The 18,801-nt window shown below is 48.7% G+C and overlaps 1 protein-coding gene across 1 annotated transcript in view; it reads right to left on the bottom strand.

Moving 5' to 3' along the window:
* Positions 1 to 10,261: 10,261 nt before the first annotated feature.
* LOC310835955 (uncharacterized protein) overlaps positions 10,262 to 18,801 on the bottom strand; it is a 158,108-nt gene continuing 149,568 nt past the window's right edge. The window contains exon 2 of the mRNA XM_083720921.1: positions 10,262 to 11,988. Within this exon, the coding sequence (XP_083577047.1) occupies positions 10,899 to 11,933 (1,035 nt within the window). The 5' untranslated portion in view covers positions 11,934 to 11,988 and the 3' untranslated portion in view covers positions 10,262 to 10,898. The remainder of the gene's footprint in view (positions 11,989 to 18,801) is intronic.

Raw genomic sequence — 18,801 nt, 5'->3', positions numbered from 1 at the left:
TATTAAAAAAAGAACAATTGGCCTTGATTTGCTTACAAGAAACACATGTGATGAGGCTACATAGTAAAATACTTATTAATAAGTGTCAGAGCTGCCCCTAGGTCCCAGCTCACAGAGGACCAACGCCAGGCTGTCGTTATGTACAAAAGTCTGTATTGAAGTTCAGTTTCCATTTCAAAGCCGCAGCGCGCAGCTCTACGTCTTAAACCCTAGACCGGCGAAGCTCCGTCTGAATCTCCTCCCCTCTGACACCAGTTTAAGATCCTAGCCCTGCTCCACCTCTTCCTCTCCTCTCTCCTCCTCTGGGTCCTCCTGCCCGCTGGGGCATTCACCATTCTGGACTCTTCTGACGCTGAGTCGCCTGACTCCTCCCCCTGCCTCCTGCGGGCTTTAGGACCTGGTTCCCAATCCTCGTTCTCTGCTGTCCTGTACATTTGAACTTGGCTCTCGCGCCAACCCCTTGATCCTCCTCCTGACCGTTACACTGCTTCTATCCCTGCTTCCTTCCTTCTGGAAGCTGGCTGGACGTGACCTCCCCTCCGTTGCCTGACTCTCCGATGTAGGCGTGGTCAACCCTGACTCATCTTCTCTCCCTGGTGGTGAATACGCTGGCCCCGATACCTGGGACTCCTCCCCCCCCCCCACTACGCTCTGGTGGGGAAGCTGGTCCTGATCTCCAACTGCTGCTCTGGGAGTCCCCGCTGGCCCCTTGTTTCTGGATTGTCTCCCTTGGGCCCCCCCTTGCCCTGGCCACCGGCGCCCCCTTCTGTGAATCTTCCGATTCGCTGGAGAGGCTCATGGAATCTCTCGGGCTACTGTCATCTTCTCCTACGCTGCCCTCGGATTGCTCCCCCTCGCTCTCCATCTCCTCCCTTCCCTGTGCTCCCGCTCTTGAGTCCCTGACAATAAGAGATTGGGACAAGAATTTATTTCATCTGATAAAGTTAAAAAAAGAGGAGTTGTGATATATGCAAAGGAGAGATTACTACCGAAACTAATTTTTAAAGATGAACAAGGAAGATTTTTGGCAATTGAAATTCAAGTTCAAGGAGAGAAATTCTTGATTGTATGAATTTATGCACCGAATGAGGGGAAATCTGAATTCTTTAAGAAGTTGCATGAGATTTTATTGGACTATTTGGACTATAACTTAATTTTGATGGGGGATATGAATGGTGTAGTATCCACAAATATGGACAAGGCACAAAGACAGGTAGTCACTAAAGATGGAAGACTACCAAAAACTTTCTTTGAACTGACTGACAATATGGACTTGATTGGCATTTGGAGAACAAAGAATCCCCTTGGGAGAGAGGGAACCTTTTTCTCTGGAGCCAAGATGACATGGACTAGAATTGACCAAATATGGATTACTAGAGGAATGGCACCAAAGATAAAGAAAGTGGAAATCTGCCCAAAAACTTGCTCCAACCATAACACTGTAAGGATGGAGATGAAGCAAATAACAACTGGTTCCTTCAGATGGAGGATGAATGACACCTTATTTAGAGATGAAGAAGTGTATAAAAAGGCCCAAAAAACTTTGAGAGACTATTTTGAAATAAATATGAAGACCAATGTTGAAAAAAGAGTAATCTGGGATGCAAGCAAAGGTGTTATGAGAGGGTTTTTGATTCAACAGAATGCAATAAAGAAGAGAAGTCAAAATGAGAAAAAAGATAAAATATTGGAGAAAATAAAAGAAGGGGAGAAAAAATTGAGAGTAAAGCCAAAGTCGCAGGAGATCCTGAGAGAAATAAAACTATATCAAATACAATATATGGAATTGATGAATCAGGAAATAGAATGGAAAATTAAACAAATGAGACAAAAGACTTTTGAATCAGCGAATAAATGTGCGAAACTGCTGGCTTGGCAAATGAAAAAAAGACAAAAATTAAATACCATCACAAATTTGGAAGTGGAAGGACAGAACATACACAATCCAATCGAAATTAGGAATTGCTTCCAGAGGTACTTTAAACAATTATATTCACAAGGGCCACAGAAAGAAATGGACATAGACTGATTTCTGAAGACAAATGGACTACAAAAAATCTCTCAAGAAAGTAAATTAATGTTGAATTATAAAATATCTGATCAGGAAGTAGAAGGTACCATCCAAAATATGCAAATAGGCAAGTCTCCAGGACCGGATGGGCTGACTTCCAGATATTATAGATCTTTGAAGGAGTGGTTATTACAACCCCTGAAGGAAGTCTGCAATGAAATTTTGGAAGGGAAAAGGGCACCAGACTCGTGGAAAGAGGCGTATATCACATTTATACCAAAAACAGAGACTGAAAAGACTCAACTTAAGAACTACCGTCCCATATCGTTATTAAATGTGGATTACAAAATTTTTGCTGACATTTTGGCCAAGAGATTGAAAAAAGTATTGATGGAAGAGATTCACAGGGATCAAGCGGGCTTTCTCCCGGGAAGACATTTGTCTGACAATTTGAGAAATATAATAGACTTTCTGGAAAAGCTAGAAGTGAACATAAACACTAAAGCCGTTCTGATATTTGTGGATGCGGAGAAAGCTTTTGACAACATCTCTTGGAGCTTTATGAAAAAGAACCTACAGGGTATGGGGGTAGGCCAAGGGCTTGAAAATGGTATAGGTGCAATATACTCTGAACAAAAGGCGAAATTAATTGTAAATAATGTGGTTACGGAAGAATTTAAAATAGAAAAAGGGACACGACAGGGGTGCCCAATTTCCCCATTGCTTTTCATATCGGTCCTGGAGGTCCTGCTGAATATGATTAGAAGGGACCGGTTGGTTAAAGGTATACAGGTCGGAGCTAAACAGTACAAATTGAGAGCATTTGCAGATGACTTAGTATTGACGTTACAGGAGCCAGAATCTAGTACTAAAAGGGTTTTGGAACTAATTCAAGAGTTTGGTCAAGTGGCAGGATTCAAATTGAACAAGTTAAAAACTAAGGTTTTAGAGAAAATGAATGAAACAGGTCTGACTGTGGTTAAGAAAGTGTCAGGGAACTGTCATCAGAGCAAGAAACAGAGGCAGGGCTCCCGAGCGATGCCAGAGAGGGGACTAGCAGGGGGGAAGGATTTCAGCGTAACACCCATAGAGAAGAGAGGGAGATGGAGGAATTGGTGACAGGGCTCCAAGACCCTTCACCCGAAACTAGTGGAGAGAGCGCTGGGACGCCCCTGCCTTCCCCTTACTTGCACAGACGCGTTCCGCGCAGGGAACATAGGAGGAGACTCGGGGTCAAACAGCTTTTATGCTGGAAGAGGTTCAAGAGACGCCCACTCTCGGATTCTGCAAGTGACTAACAGGTCACGGAGGGCGAGCTCTGACCCTAAGCATGGTTGGGCAAGCAAACTAACTAAACTGAAGGCAATTTACGCACAAGTAACCCCTCACAACCATTACAGCAATCCGAGAGTCATTTACGTTACTTGTGCGCAAGCAGTGGAAACATGAGCCAGACTGGAGGCGCCGGGGCAGCGGAGCCAGCTGCGGGGGCGCAGGACCTAATGAAGAGGAACCAGGAGCTGGAACGGCATGTAGCAATGCTGATGGCGCGGCTGGACGAGAGGCGCACCCAGGACGCGCAGGGAAGGGAGAGGAGAGCGTTGCCCTGACTACCGCATTCCTGAGATGCCAAAGCACTCTCCCGGTGACGTAGTGCCAATGGAAATTGATGGGGCGCGCGCCCGCGAGGCTCCGAGCGCCCACCAAGGAGTCAAAAGGGAGGGAAAGGCTGGGAGAAACACCAAGAACTGTTTCCTCTGCCAATGGCCAGGACACTTTGCCAGGGTCTGGCCACAAAGAAAGGCTTGGCAAGGGATGGTGGGAGCCGCTGGAAGCGAGGAGGAGGGGGCAGAGGAAAAGGTGCAGGGAAACGCCAGCGCTTGACTGCCCACAGGGGGGCGCAGCAGCCAAGCGAACAGATAACAGAAGTGCCCCAACCAGACCCACCAAAGGCTTCCATAGCGATAGAGGTGGTGCTAGAACTCCCAAATGGACACCCAGTCAAGGTGAAGGCAATGCTGGACTCAGGCAGCTCCTGTAATTTTTTTAGTAAGGAGTTTGCACTGGAGCACCAACTCCACCTGCTGCCACTTGATTTCCCACTCCAAGTGACCACAATAGATGGCAGGGAGCTACTAGGAGGGGAGGTAACACATCAAACCCCACCCATGAGAATGAGTGTGTCCAGGCACACCGAAACCATTGCCTTTCACGTGGCCACACTGGCGGGACCCCCGATAATACTGGGCATGAGCTGGCTGGTGCTACATGATCCAGTGGTAGCTTGGCATCAACGGACAGTCACCTTCGGGTCAGCGCACTGTTTGGAACACTGTCTAGGGGGGGAGAAGCCCAGGGTGAGGTTGGCCAGAGTGGCAGCAACTACACTGAAGCAGAGAGTGGAGGTGCCGCCACAGTACGCGGACTTACAGGAAGTCTTCAGCGAGAGGGAAGCGGACAGGCTGCCGCCACATAGGCCCTTCGACTGCCAAATCAACCTACTCCCTGGGGCGCAGCTGCCGGTGGGTAAGCTGTATGCCATGTCGGACCGAGAGATGCAGGAGTTGCGGGACTTTATTGACAAAAACCTAAAAAGGGGGTTTATAAGGGAATCTAAGGCAGTAGGGGGGAGCCCTGTGTTTTTTGTAGACAAGAAAAACATGGATCAGCTTAGGCTGGTCGTGGACTATCGAAAATTAAACCTCGTATCGGAACCCGTGACCTTCCCAATGCCCAGAATTGATGATATTCTGACTAGGGTGAGGAAGGGTAAGATCTTCACCAAGCTGGACCTCCGGGGAGCATACAATCTGATTAGAATAAGGAAGGGGGACGAATGGAAAACCACCATGTTCACCCCCCTAGGGGCCTTTGAGTACCTAGTCATGCCATTTGGATTACAATCGGGCTCAGCCTGTTTTCAAAGCTTCATGCACCACGTGCTGGGCCCCCTGCTGTACAAAAACTGCGTAGCATTTCTGGACGACGTCCTGATCTATTCGGACAATGAAAAGCAGCATGTCCAGGATGTCAGGGAAGTGCTGAAGAGGCTACAGCAGCACCAGTTGTGGGTCAAGCTGGCAAAGTGCCAATTTCACGCCAGAGAAGTGGAATTTCTGGGATACAAGTTGTCGGACAGAGGACTAGCCATGGACCCCGGCAAGGTGCAGGCAGTGCTGGAATGGAAGGCCCCCCAAACCCGGAAGGATGTGCAGAGGTTCCTTGGGTTCAGCAACTTCTACCGGAAGTTCATCAAGAACTTCGCCCACTTGACCGCACCCATCACGGATTGTCTCAGTAGCAAGAAGAAGTTCGTCTGGACGGAAAGTGCCCAACGATCCTTCGAAAGGCTAAAGAAGGCGTTCGCCTCGGAGGAACAGCTCCTGCACGTGGATCTGCAGAAGCCGATGAGGCTGGAGACCGACGCATCAGACAGAGCCATTGGAGCGGTGTTGCTGCAGCCGGGACGGAGCCAACACACCTGGAGGCCGTGCGCCTTCTTCTCACGGAAACTGAACAAATCGGAACAGAACTACACGGTGTATGATCGCGAACTGTTAGCTATTTATGCAGCGTTTCGGCAGTGGAGACATCTCCTAATAGGGGCTCAGCACAAGATTCAGGTTTGCACTGATCACAAGAACTTGGGATATTGGAGAACAGCTCGAGTCCTCAACCAGAGACAGATTCGATGGGCACAGGAGTTCTTCAAGTTCTTCTTTGAGATCAAGTACGTGCCGGGGGAAGAGAACGTGAGGGCAGACGCGCTTTCCCAGAAGCCGGAGTATACGGAAGGAGAAGGACCGCCGGAAGCTCGACACGTGTTCCCTGAGGAACGATGGGTTTGTGGGGGAGCATTGGTTGGGAAACGAGAACTAACCGAGCTGATTCACCAGGACGAATTCGCCCAAACCAGAATCAGGGAACTCAGGGGAACTGGGGGAGACCAGGGAGGCTTTGAGGAAAGGGAAGGACTGCTGTATTACAAGGGAGCAATGTATGTGCCCGGAGAAGCCCTGCGGGAAAGAGTGCTCAAATAGCTTCACGACAACCCAACTGCAGGGCACTTTGGGCAGCACAAAACTATGTTACTGGTTACTAGGCAGTTCTGGTGGCCAAGGGTGAGGGAAGATGTACGTAAGGGGGTGTGACCGCTGCCAACGGGCCAAGGGGGAGAGGGCGGCCCCGGCAGGGTTACTGGAACCCTTACCCACACCGGGGAGACCATTGGAGGTTGTGTCGATTGATTTCATGACAGATTTACCCAAATCCAGAGGGAAGACAGCAGTCATGGTAGTAGTAGATCTGCTAACCAAAATGTGCCATTTTATAGCGTGTTCACATGCAGTAACGGTCGAGGAAACCGCCCGGTTGTTTGTGGATCACATCTTCAGGTTGCATGGGGATCCTTCGAGGGTTATCTCCGACCGAGGGAAACAATTTACCTCGAGGTTCTGGAGGAGACTCATGAACTTATTGCAGGTGGAAGTGGGATTCTCGATGGCGCGACACCCGGAGACCAACGGGCAAGCAGAGAGAGCGAACAGCATTTTACAGCAATACCTGCGCTGCTACGTCAACAAGAGACAGAACGATTGGGTAGAGAAGCTAGCACTAGCGGAGTTTGCGTATAACAACGCTGAGCATGTGTCCACGGGGATGAGCCCGTTCATGGCTAATTATGGGTGTCACCCCAGGGCTTTTCCTGGGAGAGGGGAGGAAGGGTGGAGCTATGGCGAAATTTATGGCTATTGTATAGCCTTTTGGAGCCCGGCACACTTCCTTGCGCAGCTCTGGTTACCGTCAGCTACTTGTAGCAGAGTTTTCGCAGCGTAGAAAACTGATGCAGTGCGTGTGTGATAAATCAGGCTACAGACGAGCGTTCTGGCTTAGCTCTCAGTCTTTAATCGTGTAGAAAAACAACATAAATCAGACATAGATCAGACCCGGTGAACACGCCCGACATCTTGCTGTTCACCGTCAGAGAACGGAAGAACAAACTGAACACACAGACAAAGAACACTCCCTTCTGTGAAAACTGGCCACGCCTCAGGAATATGAGACGTCACTCAGAACTTCTTAACCCTGTAAGTTCTGATTCTCTCCACAGGAGCGTGCCCGCCGCAGAGCAGTTCGTGGAAGAAATGGAAGCCCTGCACCAGCAGCTTAAGATGAACCTGGATAGGGCCAAGGAGGTGTACAAGAGACAAGCAGACAAACGTCGCCGGGAAGGGGAGACCATTAGGGTGGGGGACCGGGTGTGGTTATCCACACAAGGCTTACCCTTCAAGGGCGGGTGTAAGAAACTGAGGCCAAGACGGCTGGGACCATTCGAGGTGACACACCAAGTGAACCCGGTGGCGTTCCGACTCAAGTTGCCAGACAGCATGAAAATCCACCCGGTATTTCATAGGTCGCTGCTCTCACCGTACAGAGGGGAGTGGAGGGTCCAGGAGGCAGGAGGGGAAGGGCTCACACACCCGCTAATGGAAGAGAGGGAACGCCACCACGAGGTAATGGAGATCCTGGATCCGCGCTGGCGAGGGTGGCAGGTGGAGTACCTAGTGGCTTGGGAGGGGGAACCCGAGTCAGAAAACACGTGGGTTCCTGCGGGGGAAATAGATGATGGATATCTGGTGGAAGAGTTCCACAACAGGTATCCGAGGAAGCCCAAACCCCTTGAGAGATTCTGGGAGGAGCAATTTGCCACCACCGATGAGGAGGAGGAGGATTTCGTGGGTTTTCCGGCTTCCCAGGAGGAAGGAGGAGAATCGTCAGGAGAGGAGGAATCAGATTGGGAAGCCCCGCCCGTGAGAAATTGGAGCAGGTGGGAAGCGGTGTTTGAGTCCACGGACGACGACAGCAGCTCCTTTCGGGGGTTCCCGGCATCGTCGGCTGAAGAAAGGGACAAGGTCCCGTCACAGGGTCAGGCCGGGGCTGGAGGGGGTCCTGGGGAGGAGGTGGATGTCAGGGAACTGCCATCAGAGCAAGAAACGGAGGCAGGGCTCCCGAGCGATGCCAGAGAGGGGACTAGCAGGGGGGAAGGATTTCAGCGTAACACCCATAGAGAAGAGAGGGAGATGGAGGAATTGGTGACAGGGCTCCAAGACCCTTCACCCGAAACTAGTGGAGAGAGCGCTGGGACGCCCCTGCCTTCCCCTTACTTGCGCAGACGCGTTCCGCGCAGGGAACATAGGAGGAGACTCGGGGTCAAACAGCTTTTATGCTGGAAGAGGTTCAAGAGACGCCCACTCTCGGATTCTGCAAGTGACTAACAGGTCACGGAGGGCGAGCTCTGACCCTAAGCATGGTTGGGCAAGCAAACTAACTAAACTGAAGGCAATTTACGCACAAGTAACCCCTCACAACCATTACAGAAAGTGAAATATCTGGGGATCAATATGACAGCTAAAAATGGGAACTTATTTAAGGATAATTATGAAAAATGTTGGACGGAAGTGAAAAAAGATCTAGAAATTTGGTCAAATTTGAAGCTTTCCTTGTTGGGTCGAATTTCAGCTATAAAGATGAATGTATTGCCTAGAATGTTGTTTTTGTTCCAAACACTGCAAATTGTGGACAAAATGGACTGTTTCAAGAAGTGGCAGAAAGATATTTCTAGATTTGTCTGGCAGGGCAAGAAGCCCAGAATAAAATTTAAGATATTAACTGATGCAAAGGAAAGGGGTGGACTTGCCCTGCCAGACTTCAAACTTTACTATGAATCAGCAGACTGGCTGCTTCTTGAGAACACAGACATTTTGGACTTAGAAGGTTTTAACAATGTTTTTGGATGGCATGCATATTTATGGTACGACAAGGTTAAAGCACATAAAGCATTCAAAAACCATATTGTCAGGAAAGCATTGTTTAATGTTTGGATAAGATATAAGGATTTATTGGAAAATAAAACCCCAAGATGGTTGTCACCAATGGAAGCAAAAGCTCAGAAAAAGCTCAATATGGAGGCCAAATGGCCAAAATATTGGGAAATTGTGGAACAAGAAGGAGATAAACTGAAATTGCAGAGTTTTGAGAAATTAAAAAATAAAGTGCGAGATTGGCTTCATTATTATCAGATAATGGAGGCATATAATTTGGACAAAAAAATTGGCTTCTAGGTGGAAAAATCAAAATTAGAAACAGAGCTGTTAGAACCTAAAACTAAGATTTTGTCAAAGATGTATAACTTGCTGTTGAAATGGAACACTCAGGATGAAACGGTGAAATCTGCTATAATAATAATAATAATAATAATAATAATAATAATAATAATAATAATAATAATTTATTATTTATACCCTGCCCATCTGGCTGGGCCTCCCCAGCCACTCTGGGCGGCTTCCATAGAAACCAAAAATACAGTAAAATATCATACGTTAAAAACTTCCCTGAACAGGGCTGCCTTAAGATGTCTTCTGAATGTCAGGTAGTTGTTTATCGCTTTGACATCTGATGGGAGGGCATTCCACAGGGCGGGCGCCACTACCGAGAAGGCCCTCTGCCTGGTACCCTGTAGCGTTGCTTCTCGCAATGAGGGAACCGCCAGAAGGCCCTCGGCGCTGGACCTCAGCGTCCGGGCAGAATGATGGGGGTGGAGACGCTCCTTCAGGTATACTGGACCGAGGCCGTTTAGGGCTTTAAAGGTCAGCACCAACACTTTGAATTGTGCTCGGAAACGTACTGGGAGCCAGTGTAGGTCTTTCAAGACCGGTGTTATATGGTCTTGGCGGCCGCTCCCAGTCACCAGTCTAGCTGCTGCATTCTGGATTAGTTGTAGTTTCCGGGTCACCTTCAAAGGTCCAAAATGACTCCCAGGCTGCGCACCTGGTCCTTCAGGGGCACAGTTACCCCATTCAGGACCAGGGGATCCTCCACACCTGCCCATCTCCTGTCCCCCAAAAACAGTACTTCTGTCTTGTCAGGATTCGACCTCAATCTGTTAGCCGCCATCCATCCTCCAACCGCCTCCAGACACTCACACAGGACTAAGGCAGCCCTGTTCAGGGAAGTTTTTAATATGTAATGCTGTACTGTTTTTAACACTGATTGGGAGCCGCCCAGAGTGGCTGGGGAAACTCAGCCAGATGGGCGGGGTATAAATTATTATTATTATTATTATTATTATTATTATTATTATTATTATTATTATTATTCACCGCCTTCACCGGTTCTGATTTAAAAGAGAGGTAGAGCTGGGTATCATCCGCATATTGATGAACACCCAGCCCAGACCTCCTGATGATCTCTCCCAGCGGCTGCATGTAGATGTTGAAAAGCAGGGGGGGGGGACAGAACCCTGAGGCACCCCACAAGTGAGAGCCCAGGGTTCTGAACACTCATCCCCCACCACCACTTTCTGAACATGGCCCAGGAGGAAGGAGCGGAACCACTGTATGACAGTGCCCCCAGCTCCCAGCCCCTCAAGACGGTCCAGAAGGATGTTATGGTCGATGGTATCAAACACCGCTGAGAGATCCAGCAGAACTAGGAAACAGCTCTCACCTTTGTCCCTAGCCCGCCGGAGATCATCAACCAGTGAGACCAAGGCAGTTTCAGTCCCATGATGAGGGCTGAATCCCGACTGGAAGGGATCCAAATGGTCCGCTTCTTCCAGGCGTGCCTGGAGTTGTTCAGCAACCACTCGCTCAATCACCTTGCCCAAGAATGGAAGATTTGAGACTGGGCGATAGTTGGCCATCGTGGCCGCATCTAAAGATGGTTTTTTAAGAAACGGTTTAATAACCGCCTCTTTCAACACGTCTGGGAAGGCTCCCTCACGGAGGGAAGCATTCACCACCCCACGAAGCCCATCGCCCAGTCCTTCCCAGCTAGCTTTTATAAGCCAGGATGGGCAAGGATCCAGGAGACAGGTGGTTGGTTTCACTCATCCAAGCAGCCTGTCCACATCCTCGGAGGTAACAGATTGGAATTGATCCCACTCAACTTGACTAGACAGAACTCTAGCACTCTCCCGCCCCAGCCCTGCTCCCACGGTGGAGTCTACTTCTTCCCGAATCTGAGCGATTTTATCTGCAAAAAACTTTGCAAAGTCATTGCAGGAGAACATGTGGCCCGTACTGGGCCCCGATGTTGCAGGTGGTTTCGCTAAATTGTGAACCACCTGAAAAAGTCTCCTGCTGCTGTTTTCTGCAGATGCAATAGAGGCGGTGAAGAAATTCTTCTTCGCCGTCGCTATCGCCACTTGGTAGGCTCGACGTTGAGCTCTAACCTGTGTCCGGTCAGATTCGGAATGAGTTATCTGCCACCAGCGCTCTAGCTGTCTCAACGATTGTTTCATTGCCCTCAGATCCGTGGAAAACCACGGGGCTCTCCGGGCTCCATGCAATCGGAGAGGGCGCTTCGGAGCCAAACAGTCAATAGCCCTGGTTAACTCCACATTCCAGCGGGCCACCAGGGAATCGGCTGAAAGGCCATCAACATGGGATAAAGCATCCCCTACCACTCTCTGGAAACCATTTGGATCCATTAAGTGGCGGGGGCGGACCATCCGAATCGGTCCCACCTCCCTGCAGAGGGGATGGATCGCAGAGAAGTCCAGTTGCACCAGGAAGTGATCTGACCATGGCACTTCTTTCGTTTCGCTTTTACTTAGTGTCAGATCACCAACATCCATAGAGGTAAACACCAGGTCCAAGGCATGTCCGCGGCTATGGGTTGGGCCAGACTTATTCAGGGACAGCCCCATGGAGGCCATGCTTTCCACGAAGTCCCGAGCGGCCCCTTGTAAGGTCGTGTCAGCATGGATGTTAAAATCCCCTAGGACAACCAAGCTAGGTGTCTCCAGGAGAACATCCGCCACGACTTGAAGCAGCTCGGGCAGGGAATCCTTGGTGCAGCGGGGAGGTCGGTACACCAAAAGGAATCCTGTACTGCCCCTATTGCCCAACTTCCAGAACATGCACTCGGAAAACTGGGTCTTCCCAATAGGACGCCTGGTGCCAACTAATGACTTCCTAAAAATCACTGCAACCCCCCCTCCCCGCCCACATGACCTGGGTTGCTGTGCGTAAGAGAAACCTGGTGGACAAGCAGCGGCAAGGACAGGCCCATCTGCTTCATCCAACCAAGTCTCTGTTACACATGCCAGGTCAAGTCCTCCATCCATGATCAAGTCATGGATGGCAGTGGTCTTATGAATCATTGACCTGGCATTGCACAGCAGCACCTTCAGGTCATGTGGGTATCCCTTGCTGATTCTAGTATCCATCCGGTCAGGATCAGACCCGGAGGCAGGAATAGTCCTCAGACAACGACTAAACCTGCCCCCTCTGTAATGACATGGTCTAGTCTTAGCGTAACTCCTCCTCCTACCCGTGATCACTGAGATCGGTTGTACCCGTGCATCCCCCCCTGTGGAACATGCCCCAGCCATTTTGTGGGCTGGGGCCCACTCCCCGGCAGCTCTGACCCCTCCCCCTAAGAACAAAATAACACCTTAAGCAAACAAACAAAACCAATAAAACAGTACAAAGAAAAATGTAAAAATTACAAAAACATCAAAATAAAAAATAACTCCCCAAGCCCAACCAAACATCCATCCCACCCCCACATACAAAAAATCAAAAGAATTTTTTTAAAAAACATTTTAAAAACACTCTGTGCCCCTCTGGCAGTAACAACTGCCCTAGTGAGGCCTGTCAGGCCCCGCCCTGGGCCAGGTGGTAAGTGGCAGGAAGGAGCAGGGCCCTCAGGCACTCACTCAGGGGAGTCCTCCTGGGGAGCAGCAGCAAGCAGCAAGCAGTCCTTGTGAGGCTTCAGGCCCCGCCCAGGCCAGATGGTAAGTGGCAGGAAGGAGCAGGGCCCTCAGGCACTCACTCAGGGGAGTCCTCCTGGGGAGCAGCAGCAAGCAGCAAGCAGTCCTTGTGAGGCTTCAGGCCCCGCCCCAGGCCAGATGGTAAGTGGCAAGAGCAGGGCCCTCAAGCACTCACTCAGGGGAGTCCTCCTGGGCAGGAGTACAAGATGTTGGACATAACATCATGTTTGCTGACTGGGAACAGTTATGGACCACAGGTATGAAGTTTACGGCATGTAATGCCTTAAGAGAGAATATTATGAAAATGGTTTACAGGTGGTACATGACCCCAGTCAAGCTTGCAAAAATTTATCATTTGCCCGATAATAAATGTTGGAAATGTAAAGAAAATGAAGGTACATTCTTTCACCTTTGGTGGACATGCCCAAGGATTAAGGCTTTCTGGGAAATGATATATAATGAAATGAAAAAGGTATTTAAATATACCTTCCTGAAGAAACCAGAGGCATTTCTCCTGGGCATGGTCGGCCAATTGGTGCCAAAGAAGGATAGAACTTTCTTTATGTATGCCACAACAACAGCAAGAATACTTATTGCAAAGTACTGGAAGACACAGGATCTACCCACTTTGGAAGAATGGCAGATGAAGGTGATGGACTATATGGGATTGGCAGAAATGACTGGCAGAATCCGAGACCAGGGAGAAGAGTCGGCGGAAGAAGATTGGAAGAAATTCAAAGACTATTTACAGAAATATTGCAAAATCAATGAATGTTAGAACGATGTCGGATAGAAATTAAGTGGTTTCCAGCTGTAATGTTTTAAGAGAATATGGAAAAAAAGGTTTAGAAGCAGGTTAAAACTTATCAATAAGGATTTGCTGAACTAACAATTTGAATTGGAATACAAAAACAAATACAAAAAAGGGAGGTATGAGGAGGTCTGGGAAATAAGTTAATGGAAAATAAGTTATGGAAACTTTGTGTGTTTTTAATTATTTTTATTTTTGTATTTTTGTTATTTTTTCTTTTTTCTTTTTTGATTTGTATTGTATTAATATTGAAAATTTTAATAAATATCTTTTTTTAAAAAAGAACTATGGATGGAGGCTCATAACTTTATACAGGAGGCAGCAACGAAAACCATCCCAATGAAAAGGAAATGCAAGAAAGTGAAGTTACTGTCCAATGAGGCCTTACAAATAGTGGGGGCGAGAAGGCAAGCAAAATGCGAGGGAGATAGTGAAAGATACAGGAAATTGAATGCAGATTTCCAAAAAATAGCAAGAAGAGACAAGAAGGCCTTCTTAAACGAGCAATGCAAAGAAATAGAGGAAAACAATAGAATGGGGAAAACCAGAGATCTGTTCAAGAAAATTGGAGATATGAAAGGAACATTTTGTACAAAGATTACCATAATAAAGGACAAAAGTGGTAAGGACCTAACAGAAGCAGAAGACATCAAGAAGAGGTGGCAAGAATACATAGAGGAATTGTACCAGAAAGATATGGATGTCTCGTACACCCCAGGTATTGTGGTTGCTGACCTTGAGCCAGACATCCTGGAGAGTGAAGTCAAATGGGCCTTAGAAAGCACTGCAAATAACAAGGCCAGTGGAAGTGATGGTATTCCAGCTGAACTATTTAAAATTTTAAAAGATGATGCTGTTAAGGTGCTACACTCAATATGCTAGCAAATTTGGAAAACTCAGCAGTGACACGACTAAACAACAAGAACAACAAATATTAGCAAGACAAAGGAGATGGTGTTGGAGTTTCGGAGGAAGAGAGGGGAACTAGCTCCATTGTGTATTGGGGGGGGGGAGGGTTGTGTAGAGCGAGTCTCTTCCTTTAAATTCCTGGGAGTTTACCTTAGTGAAGACCTCACTTGGAAAAACAGTATAACTCAGGTGGTTAGGAAGGTCGAACAGAGACTACATTTCCTCAGGGTCTTTGCGAAAGAACAATGTTAAACAACAATTGATGACCTCCTTTTACTGGTTCACAATAGAAAGTGTCCCCTCATAGTGTATCAGTGTGTGGTACGTTGGCTTGACAGCCATGGACAGAAAGTCTCTACAGAGGGTGGTGAACACAGCACATGTTATCATGGGCTGTCCCCTGAGCCCGCTAGATGACATTGCAAGGGATCGTTGCCTTAGGAGAGCGAGAAAAACCGACGGAGGCTCGGTTAATTTCATTGTACACAGGTTGTACATTGACAATAAAGGTATTATTATTATTACTACATATTTTATTATCTATTTTTTATTTTTAGGTGTTTTATTTTACTATTGTGCATTTTATTATTTATTTTTAGTTTTATGTATTTTTTATGCAATAGAAGGGACACCCAGAGTCATCTAGTCCAAGCCTCTGCAATGCAGGAATCCCCATAAAAAAGGGACACCCAGGGTCATCCAGACCAACCCCCCCAAAGCAGGCATCTCAGTATAGAAAGATCTAATCCACCTCACCCCCCCCCCAATGAATCAGATCAGATAATGTTGGAGTGCAGATCTCAAACCCGCCACCTCCATCCTCTCTCCTGGGAAGAAGAACATGCCGTTCTCTTCCCCTCCTCTCCTGATCCAAATTACTATTTATTTCTATTTCTCCCTGCTTGGCAGGACTCCCAGTCCCCAGCCGGCCGGCATGTCAGGACATGAACCCGGGGCAGGAATCTCAACATCAAAGCATGAAGCTGGAAGAGGCACCGAGGGTCATCCAGTCCAACCCCCTGCCCTGCAATTGTGCATTTTAATTTTTATGTATTTTTTAATGTATTTTTATTTTTATGTCTTTTCTTATGTAATAGAAGGGATACGCAGGGTCATCCAGTCCAACTCCCTTCCGACGCAGCAATCCTATGATGTCTTCTGTTTTCCCCGGTTTTACACAAAGGCTCAACCTTGCTGACACCACCTTCCTATTGACCAACCCGGCGAATTCAGTTCTGGAATCATGACATAATAATAACAACAACAACAACAACAACAACAACAACAACAACAACAACAACAACAACAATTTTTATACCTCGCCTATCTGGCTGGGTTTCCCCCTCCTTGAGCCCAACTATTCTATGATTTCATGATGCTTTGCTTGGGGTTGGACTAGATGACCCCTGGTACCCTCTGATTCCACATTCCCGTTCCTCGGGGGATCTTCCAGCTGCTTCTGGGCCCCGACGTGCGGAGACACGTGTGGTAAGGCATGCCCAGACACACTCACATGACATGTGTCAGCTCGCACACTTCCTATTGTTCCGGGGAAGCGTCCTCCCAGCCACAGCCAAGGAGGCAGAACCAAAAAGAAGGATGGGACCATCAGTGGTGGTCATCCAGCCCCAAGCCACGTCTCTCAGCTCCAGCACCCAGGAAGGTGGTCCTGGTCTGGGGTGCCACCGAATGCCCCCCTCACCTCCCTAACAACACCCACCTGCGGAAGAACAGCAGGATGGAGAGGAGGGTCCTGTCGGTGGGCCAGTAGAGGTTCTTCTGGCAGACCAGCTGCACCAAGGCTTGGTTGGTGGTGATCATGGTGAGGTTGCCCCTGGGGCTACACTGGTAGCCCTGCCATGGGCTCTCCTCCTCGGGGCTGGTCAAGGGCTCCACTCCTCTTCAGAGAAGGTCAACATGGCGCTGGGCAGGACTCAGCAGAGGTGAGGAACCACCAGTGGAGATAGCAGTGGTGGCCCACCACGGTCCAGGAGAACGGGTCCCGCTGCTCTCAGCTAAGCGCCCGGCCAGAAGGAGCCAACCAGTATATCTCAGAGGGTTCCTGAAGACCTGGCCACCACTAACCCTGCCAAGATGTTCACCACCAAGCTCTTCCTCTTGCCCCAGCTGCCCCCAACCAGGAAAGGACTCTTCTGAGCCAGGAGGACCCAACCGGTAAATCTTGGAGGGTTCCCTGAAGACCTGGCCGCGTCCAACGCTGCTGAGATGTTACCACCAAGCTCTTCCTCTTGCCCAAGCAGTCCAGCAGCTGCTCCTGAGCAGGACAGGTCTCCTCTGAGCCAGAAGAACCCAGCGATCTCCTGGGCGCGGCCAACTCTGCCCAGATCTCCGAGGTGCGCCCGCTTCCCATGCCACTCCAAGCCAGCCAACCCGCTGTCTCCGTGGTTCGGGAGCCAACTCCTCCTTGGCACACCCCAACCCGTTGGAGATGCCACCACCAAGCCTTCGCCCGAGCTGTCCAACAGTTGTCCCTCTGTGGCATCCAGCCAGATCTCTAGATGGTGGCGCTGCCCACTTCGAGATAGCTCGCTGGGGGAGGCGGCCCATGGGGCGGAGACGAGCACACGGGTCGGGTTGGAAAGGGGAGGACCCGGAGGAGCCACCAGTAGTGCCACCAGTAGCACAACCGCCGCGCCGCCCAGAGGCAGGCAAGGCAGGCAAGACTTGGTGGTAGTGGTGGCATCTCGGCAGGGTTGGGTGCGCCGGGGAGGTCGCCCTGAAGCCCTCGAGATAGACACTAGTGCCAGGGAGGTCGCTATGGAGCCTCCAAGATAGCCAGATAGGCGGGGTATAAATAATAAAATCATGATGATGATGATGGCCATCAAAGCTCTCCTTGCAAATCTCCAAGGAAGGAGAGGATAGAATGGGAGAGTTGAAAAAGACCCCGAGGGACAGGCGAGACATTTATCCAAGAAGCCTAGAAATATTGGTGGCAGGCGGTCCGTGGATAGTGCGATGCAGCAGGTTGAATTATTATTATTATTATTATTATTATTATTATTATTATTATTATTATTATTATTATTAGTGCTTTCCCCTCCTAAAAAAAACCCCGTTTAGGGCTACTCTCCTTTTCCTACTCCTATTGAAATACAGCCCTTCGATTCGCAAAATGTTTAGGGGTATGCGTCCCCCCAGAAAAAAACAACTACTTCTTTGTCTTCTTCTTCTAAAATGCACATTTAAAACGGCACAATTGACAAGAGAATAAAATGTTATCGTAAGCATGACCCATGGGATCCCTGCAACTCGTTAGTACGATCCAGTCTTCCAGGGAAGCCTCCAGGGAAGCCTCTGAGCGCGTGCAGAGCACCGTTCCCAAGGCCGACTGCGCTGGGCCACGAGAGGCTCCTTCCTCCAAAAGGAGGACCTTTGGAGGGAAGGAAGAGGGGGGTGCAGAAGGAGCTTGGGGTAGATGGCTGAAGGGGCTTTGCCTGGGCAGGGCCTTCTGCACATGCTTAGGGTCGCCCTCGCTTCCTATCATCTCCGGTAAAAAGACTCTGGCAGGCGAGGAAGTGAGGGCAAAAGGAGCCATGGTAGCGGACGGGCGAAGCCGGCCCGGCCATCTTGGACGAGGGCAGGCAGAGGTCCATTAAAGCGCGGCGGAAGCGAAAGGGCCTGAGGACGGAAGTGGAGGTTTAGGGGAGGGACTGAGGGCGGAAGTAGCTGCGGAAAGGGGGCAGTGAAGGCGGCGCCGCCATGTTTGACGAGGGCAAAATACTTTTTTAAACAAAAGTGCTTTTCCCTTAGGAGAGGAATTTAGGTCGTTTACATTTAAAATCTGTTGTCATTTTCTGCAACAAAAGTGTCCCGCCCCCACAGTAAGTATGTTTAGCATTAGAGTAGCAGATGCAAACCCCATTTTATTCCTGTATTCACGATGCTTTAAGCCAGTTTTTAAAAGATGCTAAACCTCATATGCTCAGAATTTTTTTTTTAATATATATATTTTTTAACATTTTTAAAATCTATTTTTTAAGGGTTGACATGTAACAACCTGTTTTTATTTTATTTTTAGTATTTCTACATGAGAATCATAGAACTCCTGCTGAAAGATGGCCACACCCAATTCTATCTATAAAATCTTTTTTTATATATTGCCTTGCAGGGGGTCAGAGTGGACGACCCTCGGGGGTCCCACAATCATGAAAAACGGGTCCAGGCTGCATACAACTCCACATTATTGCTTTTGACTTTCCCCCCAACAAAAATATGAAATTCATTTAAAATTCAGCTGATGAGGTCACTAATGAAGCATTGATTTGTGAG

Source organism: Podarcis gaigeae (genome assembly GCF_964106915.1).
Source record: "Podarcis gaigeae genome assembly, chromosome: W".
Classification (NCBI taxonomy): domain Eukaryota; kingdom Metazoa; phylum Chordata; class Lepidosauria; order Squamata; family Lacertidae; genus Podarcis; species Podarcis gaigeae.
The sequence above is the reverse complement of the archived record's forward strand: the minus strand, read 5'-3'. Positions and strand labels throughout refer to the sequence as shown.